The sequence below is a fragment of the Haliotis rubra genome, unplaced genomic scaffold (genome assembly GCF_003918875.1).
Source record: "Haliotis rubra isolate DU_JTF1 unplaced genomic scaffold, ASM391887v1 Scf273, whole genome shotgun sequence".
Taxonomy (NCBI): domain Eukaryota; kingdom Metazoa; phylum Mollusca; class Gastropoda; order Lepetellida; family Haliotidae; genus Haliotis; species Haliotis rubra.
In genome coordinates, this window is record NW_025766814.1 from 172256 (window position 1) to 192954 (window position 20699).

The window sequence follows — 20699 nt, forward strand, 5'->3', positions numbered from 1 at the left end:
GGAACGAGATAGCGATGAAGCTCTTCTACCACAGGTAAGAGACCTAGATGGACGATTCTGTGCCAATAAGGCAGATGCTAATTGTTGATTTAAGCTCCTAGTAAACTGAGCATCCTGAGAGGAGGCTGCAGCAGTACATTTCCCATTGAAAAGAGAAGTAGCTTGTATAGGTGGTTGAAACAGTTCATCCTTGGCGGTATCTGGAATGTTTTTAACTCCATACAACATGAAGGCACGCTCTAGGGCCATTAGGCGACCCATAATGTTAACTTGGGTGGAAGATATATCCGAAACGGCCTGATAAATTACATCCAGGAAAGAGTGGGCTAGTGCCGTTTCCTGCGCGGACATAGCTACCATGGTGTCAGCTTTGATGCCTGAATAGTCGTCAAACACTGGCGGGAGGAGTTGGCGAACTCCTGAGGCGAACCAATTGATATAGGATAAAATGTCTATTGAAGCTCGAGCCCCATGATCAATATCCTTCAAGTCCCTCTGAGAGACTGGAATCTTGTACGAAGACAAACGAGAGGCGCACGAGTCCAACGACGCAAAGTCCTTATCTAATTCAGGAAGGCCCGGCGGAAAGACACGATCATGAATAGCATAAGACTGACAAAGTTGCGTCTTAGGTAACGACGAGACAGTAGATGTCTTGGAGAGAGATTCATTAAAGGACGCTAAGGCTGAGCGTACTACCGTAGAATGAGGCAATGAAAGCTTAGGGACTTTCTGAGGAGGTAATAAATCAGAAGAGCAGAGGTCGTCTTGAATATCCGTGGATACAGCCGTGGACGGTGGTGGCACCGTGCATGGTTTTAATTCATGTAGTAAGGCGATTTTCTCTGAATAAGCCCAACCCGGAATAAAATCAGTAGCTTGTGAGTCCATAGATGGAACAGTGAGGATGCCCTCATGCATTGATACTTGAGCATCAGTAAGCGGATAAACCCCTTGAGTGTCAGATTCTGTTACATCCGAAAAAATAGGAATCAGAGGTGGATTGTCAATATCGATGTGATCCCCCATTGGAGGAAACACATCCGCGGTATCTGATGGCACATAATAATTGGGTGGCTCTTGGCCCGTGGAACCCATATAATTTACATCCAACGCTAATCCGGCAGACCTTGACGCCTTGGTCTTGTCTGGGACGGTGGATATCTGAGTGTGGCAACGCCTTGTTTAACAACGACTCTTCAGTTTGAGTTAAGTTTGCCGTGGTATTTTCCGAAAAGATCGACGGTTATCAGTTACAAGTGGTTCCTGAGAGGATTGACATTCCATTTTTGAAGCAACAATAGAATATTTTAACTCCTTGATTTTGGAAAAACTCCTATTTTCCAGATCCTTTAAAGCTGAACCAAAAGAGGAATTAATGTCCACCCTAATAGACGCCAACATAGCCGAAAGTGAATTATAACCCACACAGGTGGGGGAGGAGCACAATCCGGAGTAGCCGGCTTACTACATTTAAATTTCTTTGGTGGTTCAGATGGCGGCAATTTACGCTTTTTGGCGCGAAGTCTAGCGTTGTTCATAGATTTCCAGTCTATTTAAGATAAGTCCTTACACAACAGACAACGCGTAGCTAATGTACATGGAGGATCAGTAGAACACACCAAACACAAGAAATGAGGATCTTTGTCAGGTTGCAAACGTTGACAACCCAAACATTTCTTTTGAGACATAACTCAAGAACGCACGTGGCCTAACAAAATGGCAGGACAAAATTTAGACAAGTTTACACTGGAAATTAAAGTCAATTATACAGTGAAGATAGCAAAAAAACAATTGCCTTATCACAATGCGACAGTACTAACCTAAATATACTGTAGAACGTTGAAGTTGAACAAAAAGTTGCATCCAAGGAAGTCTTGAAAACACGTCCTCACTCAGTGAGTACAGAGGAAAATATGACATGGGTAGAGAGTCACTGGCAGGAGAGCATCAAGGGAAGTAATCCGAAGGGAGCAAGGGTTATCTAGTTAAGGATTACCTCCCTTTGTTATTACAGTTTTATTTTCATCTAAGGTAGTCTGTAACATATCACCAAGTGACGGAGGAAAAGGCCATCACAACCCAGAGGGAATGTTTACGCCTATAATTACTTATAATGTCTTATATTAATTGGTTTTATTCTTCAATAAAGAAGTACACAGTAACGATGCATTGTGGAACTATGTTGAAAGTATTGTGACGCTGTTGTCATGAATATATCTAAAAGAAAGTCTTGAAGGTGGTTTAAGCAATTACTGATGTCTTCAGTGATAACAACATGTGAAGATAAAATCTCACAAGCACAATTTAAGGCAAGCTATAAGTAAAATGCATTCAATAACAGAAAGGCAGTTACTGCTGGTTAATGGTTCCAGCCACCAGCTGAGAGTGTGGGATACTGCCTAAAGCAGCTTTACCGTGGTTACAGGGCTTAGACTGACTGACTGAGTGAGTTTAGTTTTACTACGCCGCTTTTAGCAATATTCCAGCAATATCACGGCGGGGGACACCAGAAATGGGCTTAACACATTGTGCCCATGTGGGGAATCGAACCCAGGTCTTCGGCATGACGAGCCAACGCTTTAACCACTAGGCTACCCCACCGCTACAGGGCTTAGAGGAAACAGTGGTTGGCTGCTGTGATGATATGGGTGATCTTGAGATCAGATGTCATTGCTTTTAGTTGGCTTCCGCATTGATACAATTGTTGGGGCAAAGATAATGCTCCCCAAGTTAGTGGAAACTGCAACACAGGGAAATCGTATCCCCAAACTATGCCACAATCCCCTGTTTAAAGATAACCCGGATTCTTGACTCTGGGACAGACATATTCTCAACATATTCTTAACAGCCATACACTGTGTTTCTAATTTAACTGGTTCTCGCTCTCATGTTTACAGAGCCCAGAGTGTTTTACATTTACGCCAGAACAAGCTAAAGTTTATTTTCGTTTTTTAATCAGGCTGATTATATTTATGGTTGTATAGTAACATGAATGCACCAGCATACTCTGTCACCTAGTTACAAAACAGTAAACAAGAATAGATTATTATTATTTTTTATAACTGTCCAAACATTTGAGTGCTGTTTCTCGAAATGTGCCTGTGTGGTTATAAGTGGTTCTGGCTCTAACCCCTCTATTAAGGGCAACCATTATCATCCAGTCTGTCATTTACCTTGAACATTTAGTCACCTGATCAGATATTAGCTGCCCTTGACCTCTATTTGGCTATAAAGAGAATCACTTAAAGATATCATCAAACACCGATGCAGGATCATAAACACACAGGTCTCCCATCAAGAATGGGCACAAAGATAACTGTCCTAATATTCCTAGCTTTAACAGCGACAGCAGATGGACATTCAGGAAGGAAGACTGAGACTCGCTACGACCCCACATGGGAGTCCCTAGATTCCAGGCCATTACCAACATGGTATGATGAAGCCAAAATTGGAGTCTTTGTGTCATGGGGAATCTTTTCAGTTCCAAGTTTTGGAAGCGAGTGGTTTTGGGAACGATGGCAAGGGGACAAAAATCCAGTGTATGTGCAGTATATGCAGGACAACTATAAACCTGACTTCACCTATGCTGACTTCGCAAGAGACTTCACGGCAGAGTTCTACGATGCTGAAGCTTGGGCTGAATTGTTTGCTGCTTCTGGGGCTAAGTATGATGTTAATCATTCAGTGAGAGAGTGGATGCTGTAGTGAAACCCAACTATTCCATGGCTGTTGAGTGAGTGAGTGAGTGAGTAAGGTGAGTAAGGTGAGTGAGTGAGTGAGTGAGTGCATATAAGTACAATAAGGCACAGCGTCATAGCAAACCTCTGAGAAACCATTTCTGGTGGTGTCCAACAATTCCCAGTGAAAACAAGCCTGGTAGTGTTGGTAAATGGAACCAATCATTGGGTTTCATGGTTCCACTGTGGCCTCTATTTGAACTTCAACCATGGATCCTGGCCAACCTCAGTTCATGTTGTTTTCAGATACACCATCTTTATAACTAAACATCATGGAGGGTTTTGCAACTGGGCGACGAATGTCAGTTTTAACTGGAACTCAATGATGGTTGGTCCCAAGAGAGATATTGTTGGTAATTATACATTAAGACTGATTTTAATCTCAAGACATTATTTATTCATTGTTCAATTTATTCATTCCAGTTTCTAAAAATGTTCCAACTACAATTTCCAATCCAAGTCATAAGATCTCGACTACTTTTCTAAAATATATTTTCTCAGTATTGTATGAAGAAACTTTCCCTGTTCTGGCAAATTCTGTACAACAGAATAAAAACAATTCATTCAATTTGGAAAGAAAGCATTGGACTCCAAGATGCATGTTTTTGTCGTTTCTCTCATTTCAACACCTAATGTTGTCAACAGGTGAGATGGCACGAGCACTCAAGTCAAAGACAAATCTTCACCTTGGCCTGTACCATTCTATGTATGAGTGGTTCAACCCTCTGTATCTACAGGACAAGGCCAACAACTTCACCACCACCAAGTTTGCTGAGGTCAGCTCAACTAAATACATTTCAGACGGTTATTCACTATTTCTATCATGTAAAGCTTATCTGGACATAGCAATTACATCTATTGTCATTACAATATGAGAATATGAAATCAGGAAGCAATAAAATCAAATATATTTCAGCAAAAAGACTATTCCTGAGCTGTATGAACTTGTGAACACCTACGAGCCTGACCTGTTGTGGTCTGATGGAGATGGGGGAGGCACCAGACACTTACTGGGGTTCCAAGGAGTTCCTGGCCTGGCTGTACAATGACAGGTATGTGTTCCTTAATGGGATTGCCACCCATCAATATTGGGACACTGTATAAATGTGACTTAATGCAAAACATGGCCCAAAACGACTTTGAGTTCCCATATCTTTCTAGAAATGTATGTTCATCTATTGCCTGGAGTCCAACCTTTTACAATTTCATTAGATGAGAAAAAGAAAAATTATGAAGGTTTCAAACAAAGAACAGCTTATACAAATCAAATCAATCTGCTCCATGTTATTATAGATAAATATCTCAACACAAATGTGTTCATAAGATTTTTACATTATATATGTATTTCAGAGTTTTTTAAATAATTATGTTTTATATTAAGTACAATAAAGTAAAACTATTTCTGAAATTAAAAAAACCCAAAATATTTACACCACACCACCTTTAGCACAGCACTCCTGTTACCCAGTATTGGTTTTGGCAATCAAAGTGAATGACCAAATATTTATTTATTTTCAAAATCATAACAATTACACTACTTCATAAGAAGTTACTTCTTTCTATTATGCATAATGTATTCTAAAGTCTTTACTGGATTTCAAGACAGCACTTCCCGTCACAGCAACATCAATCTCCAGAATGTTTGTTTCTCACAGCCCAGTGAAGGATAGGGCTGTCGTCAATGACAGATGGGGAAAAGGTGACGCATGTCATCATGGGGGATTCTTGACATGTGGAGACAGGTTCAATCCAGGTAACATTTTACAAGATCGTTTGAGAACTGACATTGTTCATGTACACTGAAAACTCAAAATTTAAAAAGAAGCTTAAAATGCAGTCACAAAATATTATTGTATGTACATTGTGATTACTGAGGATTACACTCAACAAAATCTGAAATTATCGGATCACCTTGAATTTAGAAAAATATCTCTTCACTGATTATCAGTAAGTGCGTATGGTTTTAAGCCACTTTTAGCGATATTCCAGCAATATCAAGGCGGGAGACACCATCGTACCCATGTGGGGTATCGAACCCGGGTCTTTGGCATGATGAGCGAATGATTTAACAACTAGGCTACCCAACCACCCCTCACCGATTATCAAGTATAGTTGTGATCATGACTGCATGGACAATAACATTGTGACAATACATATGATTCTTTTACCTGTTAAAGGAGTACTTCAGCCAAGGAAGTGGGAGGGTGGATTGACAATTGACAGGGGATCATGGGGATTTCGACGAGAGGTTGCCCTGGAAGAATATCTGACCATAGATGACATTATAACACGGCTTGTTGAAGTTGTCAGGTGTGTACTTACATAATCATACATCAACCAGTCAGTGAGTTTTACAGTCAGTGAGATATTTCTTTATAATTTCCGGCAGACCAAAGGGATCCAATCATGGACATTAAATTCTTTTTTTTTTAATTATAATTTTTTAATTTTGAATTGACATTGAATTCTTGCTAAGAGGAAAGGCCCCTGTGCCCAAAATAAATATAAGCATCTTAACAATGATAAAATATAAATCTCAGGCTAATATTTTCAAGGTTGATATTTATCATTTCAGCTGTGGAGGAACCTGGCAATCAATGTCAGTCCAACCAAATATGGCATGATTCCAGTGCCATCTTTGAGGAGAGACTGCGTCAGATGGGAGACTGGCTGAAGGTGAATGGAGAGGCCATCTACTCCTCCAAACCTTGGGTGGCACAGAATGACACAGTCACACCAGGAGTGTACTTTAGGTACACCATTGGCATAGAATGACACAGTCACACCATGGGTGGTACTTTATATAATGGCACAGATTACAGTCACACCAGGAGTTTCCGACAATTGTAATCCCAAAGATTTAACATTATTAAAGATCTCATTGTAAACACAACAAGGAAGAAATGGTAACCGCCCAGTAACTTTACCATTGTCTGCTATCGACCACTGGATCTATGAGAAATAAAGTATAACTTATGTTGTGTTTATAAGTGCTCTTTTTGGTTTTTGTATTGAGACATACATCAAATTCCTATCTTTTCAGGTACACACAGAGAGAAGGGACAGTGTACGCCATTGTCCTCAACTGGCCACAACCAGGTCAACTCATCCTTGGATCAGCTTTGCCAAAACTGGCAGAATGAAAGTCAGCATCACAATCCCTCCCATCCCTCAACAAGATTGGCTACACATGAAGGCAGGATGGGTCTTTAAAGGTTAATATAGAAGAAAACAAGATTAATATGGATAGGATCTCCTGGTATCAAACATGTAATGCTTTTTTCAGAACAACCCAAAGGAATCAGCATCACAATCCCTAAAACCCATCCCTGTCAACCTTATGGAAGATGCCTTCTGTCAGTGGGCATGGGTCAATGTTTTAGATTTATATTGCAGATGACATAAATGGTTCACAACAGGATGGGTCTTTGCAAGGATATAAACATATGGTTGATAATGGGATGTGTCTTCATTATGACACAAATGGTTTGGATGGGCCTTAAAAATGACATAAATTGTTGACAATTAAAAAGAAGACCTTTTCCATAACATATTTGACAATAAGATGGCCCAGATAAATGCATTTGCTACTTAACGTACATTTTTGTATTACAAATAAAACCTTTTCTCAAAAAAGAATGCTGCCTTGACTGCATATACAAACATTATGACCAGAATTTCTGTCCTTTTTTCTCAACTTCTTACACATATTGAATCCAAAGAAACCTGACATGACAACAAATGTAAGAGCAAGGGTTAGCTCCCTTGATATGAGAAGGTGTCACAGAATTATCATGCTTAACATGGATAATGCGAGTCACATCCTGAAAGTTACGACATAATATGTTGACATGCATGTGAAATATAATGTTATGGATTTTAACAACAAGAGTTCTTTTTCGAGATCTGATCATTTTCAGATATAAACAAAGAAGCATGTAAGCAATGCTATCGAGTGATACCATGGTCTGATGCATATATCACCTTTGAGCACCTTTCAGTCATGATCAAAGAGGTTATTCCATCAGCAATGTTTCAAGTGACACCATGGTCTGATGCATATCTCACCTTTGAGCATCTTTCAGTCATGATGGAAGAGGTTATTCCATAAGCAAGGTTACAAGTGACACCACAGTCTGTTGCATATCTCACCTTTGAACACCTTTCAGTCATGATCAAGGAGGTTACTAAATCAGGAAGGTGTTGAGGGACACCATGGTCTGATGCATATCTTACATCTGAACACCTTTCAGTCATGATGAAAGAGGTTACTAAATCAGCAAGGTGTTGAGGGACACCATGGTCTGATGCATATCTTACATCTGAACACCTTTCAGTCATGATTAAGGAGGTTACTAAATCAGCAAGGTGTTGAGGGACACCATGGTCTGATGCATATCTCACATTTGAACACCTTTCAGTATGGATGAAAGAGGCTACTCAATCAGCAAGGTGTTGAGTGACACCATGGTCTGATGCATATCTTACATCTGAACACCTTTCAGTCATGTTGAAAGAGGTTACTAAATCAGCAAGGTGTTGAGGGACACCATGGTCTGATGCATATCTTACATCTGAACACCTTTCAGTCATGATAAAAGAGGTTACTAAATCAGCAAGGTGTTGAGGGACACCATGGTCTGATGCATATCTTACATCTGAACACCTTTCAGTCATGATAAAAGAGGTTACTAAATCAGCAAGGTGTTGAGGGACACCATGGTCTGATGCATATCTTACATCTGAACACCTTTCAGTCATGATTAAAGAGGTTACTAAATCAGCATGGTGTTGAGGGACACCATGGTCTGATGCATATCTCACATTTGAACACCTTTCAGTATGGATGAAAGAGGCTACTCAATCAGCAAGGTGTTGAGTGACACCATGGTCTGATGCATATCTTACATCTGAACACCTTTCAGTCATGATAAAAGAGGTTACTAAATCAGCAAGGTGTTGAGGGACACCATGGTCTGATGCATATCTTACATCTGAACACCTTTCAGTCATGATGAAAGAGGTTACTAAATCAGCAAGGTGTTGAGTGACACCATGGTCTGATGCATATCTTACATCTGAACACCTTTCAGTCATGATTAAAGAGGTTACTAAATCAGCAAGGTGTTGAGTGACACCATGGTCTGATGCATATCTTACATCTGAACACCTTTCAGTCATGATTAAGGAGGTTACTAAATCAGCAAGGTGTTGAGGGACACCATGGTCTGATGCATATCTCACATTTGAACACCTTTCAGTATGGATGAAAGAGGCTACTCAATCAGCAAGGTGCTGAGTGACACCATGGTCTGATGCATATCTTACATCTGAACACCTTTCAGTCATGATAAAAGAGGTTACTAAATCAGCAAGGTGTTGAGGGACACCATGGTCTGATGCATATCTTACATCTGAACACCTTTCAGTCATGATAAAAGAGGTTACTAAATCAGCAAGGTGTTGAGGGACACCATGGTCTGATGCATATCTTACATCTGAACACCTTTCAGTCATGATTAAAGAGGTTACTAAATCAGCAAGGTGTTGAGGGACACCATGGTCTGATGCATATCTTACATCTGAACACCTTTCAGTCATGTTGAAAGAGGTTACTAAATCAGCAAGGTGTTGAGGGACACCATGGTCTGATGCATACCTTACATCTGAACACCTTTCAGTATGGATGAAAGAGGTTACTAAATCAGCAAGGTGTTGAGGGACACCATGGTCTGATGCATATCTTACATCTGAACACCTTTCAGTCATGATAAAAGAGGTTACTAAATCACAAGGTGTTGAGTGACACCATGGTCTGATGCATATCTTACATCTGAACACCTTTCAGTCATGATAAAGAGGTTACTAAATCAGCAAGGTGTTGAGTGACACCATGGTCTGATGCATATCTTACATCTGAACACCTTTCAGTCATGATTAAAGAGGTTACTAAATCAGCAAGGTGTTGAGGGACACCATGGTCTGATGCATATCTTACATCTGAACACCTTTCAGTCATGATGAAAGAGGTTACTAAATCAGCAAGGTGTTGAGTGACACCATGGTCTGATGCATATCTTACATCTGAACACCTTTCAGTCATGATAAAGGAGGTTACTAAATCAGCAAGGTGTTGAGTGACACCATGGTCTGATGCATATCTTACATCTGAACACCTTTCAGTCATGATTAAAGAGGTTACTAAATCAGCAAGGTGTTGAGGGACACCATGGTCTGATGCATATCTTACATCTGAACACCTTTCAGTCATGATAAAAGAGGTTACTAAATCAGCAAGGTGTTGAGGACACCATGGTCTGATGCATATCTTACATCTGAACACCTTTCAGTCATGATAAAAGAGGTTACTAAATCAGCAAGGTGTTGAGGGACACCATGGTCTGATGCATATCTTACATCTGAACACCTTTCAGTCATGATAAAGAGGTTACTAAATCAGCAAGGTGTTGAGTGACACCATGGTCTGATGCATATCTTACATCTGAACACCTTTCAGTCATGATAAAGAGGTTACTAAATCAGCAAGGTGTTGAGTGACACCATGGTCTGATGCATATCTTACATCTGAACACCTTTCAGTCATGTTGAAAGAGGTTACTAAATCAGCAAGGTGTTGAGGGACACCATGGTCTGATGCATATCTTACATCTGAACACCTTTCAGTCATGATGAAAGAGGTTACTAAATCAGCAAGGTGTTGAGGGACACCATGGTCTGATGCATATCTTACATCTGAACACCTTTCAGTCATGATAAAAGAGGTTACTAAATCAGCAAGGTGTTGAGTGACACCATGGTCTGATGCATATCTTACATCTGAACACCTTTCAGTCATGATAAAAGAGGTTACTAAATCAGCAAGGTGTTGAGGGACACCATGGTCTGATGCATATCTTACATCTGAACACCTTTCAGTCATGATTAAAGAGGTTACTAAATCAGCAAGGTGTTGAGTGACACCATGGTCTGATGCATATCTTACATCTGAACACCTTTCAGTCATGTTGAAAGAGGTTACTAAATCAGCAAGGTGTTGAGGAACACCATGGTCTGATGCTTACCTTACATCTGAACACCTTTCAGTATGGATGAAAGAGGTAACTAAATCAGCAAGGTGTTGAGGGACACCATGGTCTGATGCATATCTTACATCTGAACACCTTTCAGTCATGATAAAAGAGGTTACTAAACCACAAGGTGTTGAGTGACACCATGGTCTGATGCATATCTTACATCTGAACACCTTTCAGTCATGATAAAGGAGGTCACTAAATCAGCAAGGTGTTGAGTGACACCATGGTCTGATGCATATCTTACATCTGAACACCTTTCAGTCATGATTAAAGAGGTTACTAAATCAGCAAGGTGTTGAGGGACACCATGGTCTGATGCATATCTTACATCTGAACACCTTTCAGTCATGATAAAAGAGGTTACTAAATCAGCAAGGTGTTGAGTGACACCATGGTCTGATGCATATCTTACATCTGAACACCTTTCAGTCATGATTAAAGAGGTTACTAAATCAGCAAGGTGTTGAGTGACACCATGGTCTGATGCATATCTTACATCTGAACACCTTTCAGTCATGATTAAGGAGGTTACTAAATCAGCATGGTGTTGAGGGACACCATGGTCTGATGCATATCTCACATTTGAACACCTTTCAGTATGGATGAAAGAGGCTACTCAATCAGCAAGGTGCTGAGTGACACCATGGTCTGATGCATATCTTACATCTGAACACCTTTCAGTCATGATAAAGGAGGTTACTAAATCAGCAAGGTGTTGAGGGACACCATGGTCTGATGCATATCTTACATCTGAACACCTTTCAGTCATGTTGAAAGAGGTTACTAAATCAGCAAGGTGTTGAGGGACACCATGGTCTGATGCATACCTTACATCTGAACACCTTTCAGTATGGATGAAAGAGGTAACTAAATCAGCAAGGTGTTGAGGGACACCATGGTCTGATGCATATCTTACATCTGAACACCTTTCAGTCATGATAAAAGAGGTTACTAAACCACAAGGTGTTGAGTGACACCATGGTCTGATGCATATCTTACATCTGAACACCTTTCAGTCATGATAAAGGAGGTCACTAAATCAGCAAGGTGTTGAGTGACACCATGGTCTGATGCATATCTTACATCTGAACACCTTTCAGTCATGTTGAAAGAGGTTACTAAATCAACAAGGTATTGAGGAACACCATGGTCTGATGCTTACCTTACATCTGAACATCTTTCAGTATGGATGAAAGAAGTAACTAAATCAGCAAGGTGTTGAGTGACACCATGGTCTGATGCATATCTTACATCTGAACACCTTTCAGTCATGATAAAAGAGGTTACTAAACCACAAGGTGTTGAGTGACACCATGGTCTGATGCATATCTTACATCTGAACACCTTTCAGTCATGATAAAGGAGGTCACTAAATCAGCAAGGTGTTGAGTGACACCATGGTCTGATGCATATCTTACATCTGAACACCTTTCAGTCATGATTAAAGAGGTTACTAAATCAGCAAGGTGTTGAGGGACACCATGGTCTGATGCATATCTTACCTTACATCTGAACACCTTTCAGTCATGATAAAAGAGGTTACTAAATCAGCAAGGTGTTGAGTGACACCATGGTCTGATGCATATCTTACATCTGAACACCTTTCAGTCATGATTAAAGAGGTTACTAAATCAGCAAGGTGTTGAGTGACACCATGGTCTGATGCATATCTTACATCTGAACACCTTTCAGTCATGATAAAGAGGGAGGTTACTAAATCAGCAAGGTGTTGACACCATGGTCTGATGCATAGGTTCTCACAGGTGTTGAGTGACACCATGGTCTGATGCATATCTTACATCTGAACACCTTTCAGTCATGGATGAAAGAGGCTACTCAATCAGAAAGGTGATTGAGGTTGACACCATGGTCTGATGCATATCTTACATCTGAACACCTTTCAGTCATGATACAAAGAGGTTACTAAATCAGCAAGGTGTTGAGGGACACCATGGTCTGATGCATATCTTACATCTGAACACCTTTCAGTCATGTTGAAAGAGGTTACTAAATCAGCAAGGTGTTGAGGGACACCATGGTCTGATGCATACCTTACATCTGAACACCTTTCAGTATGGATGAAAGAGGTAACTAAATCAGCAAGGTGTTGAGGGACACCATGGTCTGATGCATATCTTACATCTGAACACCTTTCAGTCATGATAAAAGAGGTAACTAAACCACAAGGTGTTGAGTGACACCATGGTCTGATGCATATCTTACATCTGAACACCTTTCAGTCATGATAAAGGAGGTCACTAAATCAGCAAGGTGTTGAGTGACACCATGGTCTGATGCATATCTTACATCTGAACACCTTTCAGTCATGTTGAAAGAGGTTACTAAATCAACAAGGTATTGAGGAAAACCATGGTCTGATGCTTACCTTACATCTGAACATCTTTCAGTATGGATGAAAGAGGTAACTAAATCAGCAAGGTGTTGAGTGACACCATGGTCTGATGCATATCTTACATCTGAACACCTTTCAGTCATGATAAAAGAGGTTACTAAACCACAAGGTGTTGAGTGACACCATGGTCTGATGCATATCTTACATCTGAACACCTTTCAGTCATGATAAAGGAGGTTACTAAACCACAAAGTGTTGAGTGACACCATGGTCTGATGCATATCTTACATCTGAACACCTTTCAGTCATGATGAAAGAGGTTACTAAATCAGCAAGGTGTTGAGTGACACCATGGTCTGATGCATATCTTACATCTGAACACCTTTCAGTATGGATGAAAGAGGTTACTAAATCAGCAAGGTGTTGAGGAACACCATGGTCTGATGCATATCTTACACCTGAACACCTTTCAGTCATGATCAAGGAGGTTACTAAATCAGCAAGGTGTTGAGGGACACCATGGTCTGATGCATATCTTACATCTGAACACCTTTCAGTCATGATTAAAGAGGTCACTAAATCAGCATGGTGTTAAGTCACTCCACAGTCTGATGCAGTGTTATCTCACCCTTGCACATCTTGCGGCCAGATCATCAAATTGGAGACATTGGATAAAAACCTACAAGTAAGGTTTTGCTTGTCAGCATGGGATTGACAAAGTGGACACAATTTTTCAAAAATAGAGTTTGTCAAGCAAAAGAACCTCTGCAGGTAAGGATGAAAATAAACTCTGCTGGTTTTTATGAGTTGTCAGCATTTCATGAAAAAGGTGAAAAAAAAAAAATGACGTAAACGCGTCCTAGGTATAAATTCTGTGACTGGGCATAGTGAGGGCAGGGTAAATGAGTAGATGTAAAACATCCGAAGAAAAAACATGCTGACTTCATTATTCAACCTGTGTTTTGAATAAGGTGACAAGATGAACTTGAAGTATAGAATGGAAGTGACAAAACCCTTTCCACATTCAAGAGTCAATTGTACAATTTAGTGAGCATGAGCATATATTTGTTTCAGCAGTATTACAGCTGAACGATGTTGTTTGTAACCAAATGGAGTCTGAACCAGACAATCCTGTGATTGTCACCATACGATACAATGACAGAGCATGTGTTTATGAATCACTATGCCCCATCAGTGGTACCCATCATAAACATATGCAAAGTCTAGTCAATTATTTACCTGAAATAATTCGGGAACGTATGATACAAAAAGAGAATTGCATCTGACATAATTTTTGTCACTGATGCATTCATTTCAAAATGTTCTCCAACTGCCATAAAACATTTTGAAAGCTTTACTGAGGCCTTGATGGTTGATTAAACAAATGTGCACATAACATTGAATAACTTCCTGAGTACTCTCTTTAACTTGCAAGAAATTTGATAAATTTCAAAGTATTAACCTTTTAAATAAATCAATAACTGAAATTCAAAACTAATAGTTGTCAGCACATTTAATTGTGGGTCATGGTCCGAATGCTGATATCTCTATCAATCATAACCTTTACCCAGATACACAAACATATCTAGAAATGATAACTATCAGGGTCATAGAGCTTAAAGGCAATACATATCACAACAGTTGAAATGGCTACCACTTCAGCTCGTTTGCTTATTTTTCTGACAATCATTGTTGCTATCAACGCAAATTCTTTACACTATGAAGCAACTCCAGAAGTTCGCTATGAACCCACATGGGAGTCCCTAGATTCCCGCCCAATTCCATCATGGTTCGATGAAGCTAAAGTTGGAGTCTTTATTCACTGGGGAGTATTCTCAGTACCAAGTTTTGGTTCTGAGTGGTTCTGGGAATACTGGCAGGGGGACAAGCATGCGATTTTTACAGACTTCATGAAGAAGAACTACAAACCAGACTGGACCTATGCAGACTTTGCTCAAGATTTTACAGCTGAATTCTATGATGCCAACACATGGGCGGAACTATTTGTAGACTCTGGAGCTAAGTATGAGATGACTGCTACTATTACTATTCAGGCTGTTCCTGGTAATCAAACATTAAGAATCAAGACTGCACAACTACTTCTTAATTTTGGTAGCAATGTCTATAATACATGTAATTGGTAATATGGGACATAAAGTCTGTGTTGTTACACTCTTTGATTTTTGCATATGTGTTCAGTGCACCAGCCAGACCATTCTCAAATTTAATACCATGATTGTCTGTTGCAGGTATGTTGTGTTTGTAAGCAAGCATCATGAAGGTTTCTGCAACTGGCCAACCAATGTCTCCTTCAACTGGAACTCCCAGATGGTTGGACCAAAAAGAGACATTGTGGGTAAGAAGCTGTATGCTATATATTCCAGTGGATACAGGTATGTGTTTGGTCAGTGTAATGATCTGTCTCAGGATTGTAGCTTAGATTAGGTCCTTAGCAGCCTTGGCCTGTCATAAGAGGCAACATAATACATCACATGGCCAGACTCAGTGAGTGAGTGAGTGAGTTGGGTTTTACGCAGCTTTTAGCAATATTCCAGCAATATCACGGCTGGGGACGAGCAAGCACTTTAACCACTAGGCTACCCCACTGCCCCGTCAGACTCAGTGACCAAATAGCATGAATAATTGCTCATAATATCAATCAGTGGATTGTCAGGCCCAGATTTAATTATTTACAGAAGTTTCGTATTTAGCAGGAATACTGCAGCTTCATTCACTGATGAATACATTTGTGTTCAGGTGAGCTGGCCCAGGCCATCCGCAGCAAGACAGACCTCCACTTTGGCCTGTATCACTCCCTGTTTGAGTGGTTCCACCCTCTGTATGTACAGGACAAGGCCAACAACTTCACCACCACCAGATTTGTTAAGGTCTGCTTCGATATATATATAATTGATGAATTGTCAGAGTGGACAATGTGTTTTAGGATAGGTGAGCTAAATGATGTGAGTGAAGGAGTATGTCTTTTTATCACATTTTTGCACTTTGCCAATAGTATCAGAGCAGGACACCAGAAATCAAATCATTCTGAGAACACTACCTTCATTTTATTGCCAATATTCTTGCAATGTGGCTATCATCACCCTGGAAAACAATCTCTTCACTTTCAGCCATCTGTAGGATTGGTTGGTTGGTTTATTGTTTAAAGCCTCACTCAGCAATATTCCAGATATATGGTGGCGGAACTTGGGAAGGACTCCTCCTGATGCAACAGTGGTAGTATTCTCAGAATTATACATAATGATAACTACAGTTTATTCATTCCTTTGAATACCTTCCAGCATATAGTAATCCTTGAGTGATGACAGCGATGTGCAAAGGGAAACATAAAGACGGATGGCACATGAACAATCACTTCGGATCTTCATATTAGTATTTCCATGATGTCACTTCCATGGTCTGATTACACAACTTCTGGTTCTGATAAATCCAAAGACTATTTCAGTGCAATGACAGCCAAATTGCAAAAATATTGGCAATGATGAAATTTAGGTAAGGTGTTCCAATGAACCATAATGAAAGGTCAAGATTGTCGTCACAAAAAACCAAACTACTAGACTTCCTGCACCAACAGATGATACTGATAAAAGCCACTGACTGGTTGAACATCCAAGAAACAGATAAAATCTACACATCTTACAGTCACTTCATTTTTTAACTGGGCGGTGGGGTAGCCTAATGGTTAAAGCGTTGGCTCGTCACGCCAAAGACCCGGGTTCGAATCCCCACATGGGTACAATGTGTGAAGCCCATTTCTGGGGTCCCCCGCCGTAATGTTGCTGGAATATTGCTAAAAGCGGCGTGAAACCAAACGTCAGTCAGTCACCAATCACGATCATGATTACTAACTCATGCAAATTATCTTCTAAGAATAAGAAGAGAACATCTATGGACATGACGACACACAGTGACAGGGTTGATTAGCTGCCCTGATCCAACTCCCATCATATAACAGCATGTAGCCCACCAATACTAATATTGCTAAAAAGCGGCGTAAAACCAAACTCAGTCATTTTTTAACTGGTTCATAATTGGAATTAATCATATCTGTCATGTAGAGCTCATATAGAACTGGTCTGGAGCATTAAACCCTTTTTTTATCACAGGGTGTACCATGAATATACAGCATCTCATTCCATTTAAATCAAATCAATTTCAGGAAAAGACCATGCCAGAGTTGTACGAGCTTATAAACACCTACAAGCCAGACATTATTGACTCTGATGGAGACTGGGAGGCCCCGGACACCTATTGGGGTTCCAAGGAGTTCCTGGCCTGGCTGTACAATGACAGGTACACAGCCTGTGTGCTGGGATACTATGTACCCATTTACATGGTGATATTGTGTAAATATAGTGAAAGCTAACATTGGTGAGTTTGGTAGCTCATCATTCAGTGCAATAATAACCTCTGCAAAAACAATGAAGTTTTTACATCATTCCATGGATAATATTCAGCAAATGTATGTTCTTTATCATGAGAGCAGTATTATATATACCCATTGCTCACCCTGAACAGTATCTATATCCCTTTTCTCATACATTTTTTTAGCTGGGTTTGAAAATGAAATTATAAAGAATGACTTACAGAAACCAAATCAATTTCTTTTGCCTCACTCAACTTTTACGACCTTTGCACATACCTTTGGCAGTTCTTGTATATGGCAATGATAGTCATATACTCTGGCCAGTACCAAGGTATAGTTGACTCGGAATCAAGAAATCATTACCTAGCGATATGAATTGGTTATTTTGTATAATGGTGTACACATCAATCTTCTCAACTTTTCCTCTTTGCAGCCCAGTGAAGGATAAGATTGTCACCAATGACAGATGGGGAAAGGGGGACATGTGTCATCACGGTGGGGTCTTGACATGCCAAGACAGGTACAATCCAGGTAATAAACCAAAATATTTCATCAAAGGAATGAATGTGTGTGTGGGGGTGGTTGATGGAGTGTGTGAGATGATTCAGCAAGGACATGGTTGGAACACTAGAAATGGGCTGTAGGCATGTGGGGAACCAAACACAGACCTTTCTGTGTGATGAATAAATGCTTTATCCACTTGGCTATCCTCCAACCTTCCTACATGAAGAAAGTATACAAGCAGGATGGGTGTCTACGAATCTTTACCTTCTGTTAAACATAAAAAATGATGTCAATTGAAATGTGAAAAAAAGAAACTGCTTACATTTTAGAGCAAACTGTTTGGGTGTAAGTGTTGGGTTCTACCAATACAGCAGAACATTCTTACCCAGTGTTCCATTCCTTTAATATGTACTATTCTGTTGCTCCTTCCACCAAATGCCATCTGTTTCATCAGATAATTGAGACTGGTTATTCCCTTGCATTGATGCAATATTTTAATCTCAAATGTATCACTGTTTGTAGATTATGCTTAGCTGATGAATAAATAGATTCAGTAAATTCTGAAGTTCAAACATTATCAAATCAAATTTCATATAGAATAATGTCCGTCCATTAACTTTCAAATGAAACTTAAACTGATTCTTCTCATGTGCTAAAGGAGTACTTCAGCCAAGGAAGTGGGAGAATGGGATGACAATTGACAGAAATTCGTGGGGATTCCGTCGGGAGGCTGTCCTGCATGATTATCTGACCATGGACGATATTATACCACTGCTGGTTGAAACTGTCAGGTGCGTACACTCAAATTGTAAGGTGTCTTCACTTAAGTGTGTGGTTAGAATGAAAGATGTGTCTGCTAAAAATATAAAGGATGTATGAAGAATGTAAGGTATGCCAGCTGAAAACATAAGATGGTTCTGCAGAGAATGTAATGTGAGTATCCTAAGAATGTAGTATCTGTCGGTTGAGAATGTAAGGGTTGGAAAAATTAAGTTGACATAACCCAAACACGAGAACATTGCACAGACCATGTAGGGATGAAGCAAGCTTCAATCAGGTGCTGTATATAGCCCTGAGCATTCAAAATCAACATTTCCACATCAGCAAGTGTAAACTATATCTTCAGTTTAGTTAAGACTTTTCAGCATTTGTAAAAAACAGTCCAACACTGTTGTGATGAATGTGGAGGGACTGGGGTAACTGCTTCCAGTTATCTGACGATCGACACAACCACAAAATGATGACAAAATATGGAATAGACAGGGATCATGCTTTCACTCTGAGACAACTGAAAGCTTCACACATCAAACTTAGTTTAGTTTTAATTGTCCAGTTTACATTTTATAGCACACACACACAACAGTGATTTTTTTCAGCCATGTATCTGTGTACAGTGAGACCTCGGATACCCGGACCCCAGATATCCGGAAACCTCGCCTTCCGGTCAATTTATAGAAAAAAAACCAATCTCTTACGTTATAAAAGTGACTGTCTATAACGGATATTCGGTTTCCGTTTCCGGACGGTACATTTTACAAACAAACCGGCTAAATCAACACAAAATTGACTCACCTATCCGCACGAAGCTTTGATCTACCGCTAACCGTGTGAAGGGAAGTGCGAGAGTCCCACGTGTTTTGACACGAGACATGGTCGGCTAATCCGGATTAATGATCATCAAGGTATTGGTGGTGATTAGAAGGCCTAGCTGACACTGAGTTAACCATTGAGTTCTAACTGTTAAGTTGTTTATTCAGTCAAAGCAATAAAAGTGCAGTGTGTCGATATTCAAGTGAGTTGGTCTTTCAAATGATCACAAATGGCTAGTCAACCTACTAAACACAAGCGCTAGGCAGTGACAGCCAAGGAAAAGTAATTGTAAAGGTATGATTGTTATGTTGTGATGCTGTTTTTGATTGTCTATACATGTACAATAAACGCTTGATGATCATAAACAGTTTGGATTTTCCTTGAGGTGTATGAAAACCAAAAATTAAGATATCCGGATATTCAATTATCCGGACGATTTACGTAAAAACGAATGTGTCCGGATATCCGAGGTCTCACTGTATATATATCACAATGAAAGGGAAGAAAGTAGAAAATCCATCATCACAACAACTACAGCAAAATTCATAGTGTTTTATACTTATTATTTTAATTTTCAGCTGTGGAGGGAACTTCTTGATTAATGTGGGGCCAACCAAATATGGCATTATCAGTGCCATCTATGAGGAGAGGCTGCGTCAGATGGGAGAATGGCTGAAGGTGAATGGAGAGGCTATCTACGCCTCCAAACCTTGGGTGGCCCAGAATGACACAGTCACACCAGGGGTTTGGTAAGTAATTTATATATTCCACACCATGCTTGGCACAGAATGACTCTATCACAGTAGGTGATTTATGCCTTATTCTACACTATATTCCATCACATTCCAGTTATAATGCCATTATCCGTGTCTTTCTCCAAAGGGAAATTCAAAGAAGTGTTAATAATGTCCTTAGTAAATGGTTGTTCTAAACCACATAGCTCTGAGCACCACCTTTGATAAATACGTAGCCCGGTAGTTACAAATCAATAATAACATGATAAGAAAGCAGATAACTCTTGTCTGCGAATGCTG

The 20699-nt window shown here is 39.9% G+C and overlaps 1 protein-coding gene and 1 pseudogene across 1 annotated transcript; both read left to right on the forward strand.

The window, feature by feature from the left end:
* Positions 1 to 3265: 3265 nt before the first annotated feature.
* Positions 3266 to 6883, forward strand: LOC124280746 (annotated as a pseudogene).
* A 7948-nt stretch (positions 6884 to 14831) lies between these two features.
* Positions 14832 to 20418, forward strand: LOC124280765 (alpha-L-fucosidase-like). Its single transcript, XM_046716743.1, has 7 exons — positions 14832 to 15210; positions 15437 to 15543; positions 15945 to 16075; positions 17365 to 17498; positions 18005 to 18102; positions 18734 to 18866; positions 20244 to 20418. Exons 1-7 carry the CDS (start codon positions 14834 to 14836, stop codon positions 20416 to 20418), a joined length of 1155 nt encoding a protein of 384 aa, XP_046572699.1. The 5' UTR covers positions 14832 to 14833.
* The last annotated feature ends 281 nt before the right edge of the window (positions 20419 to 20699 follow it).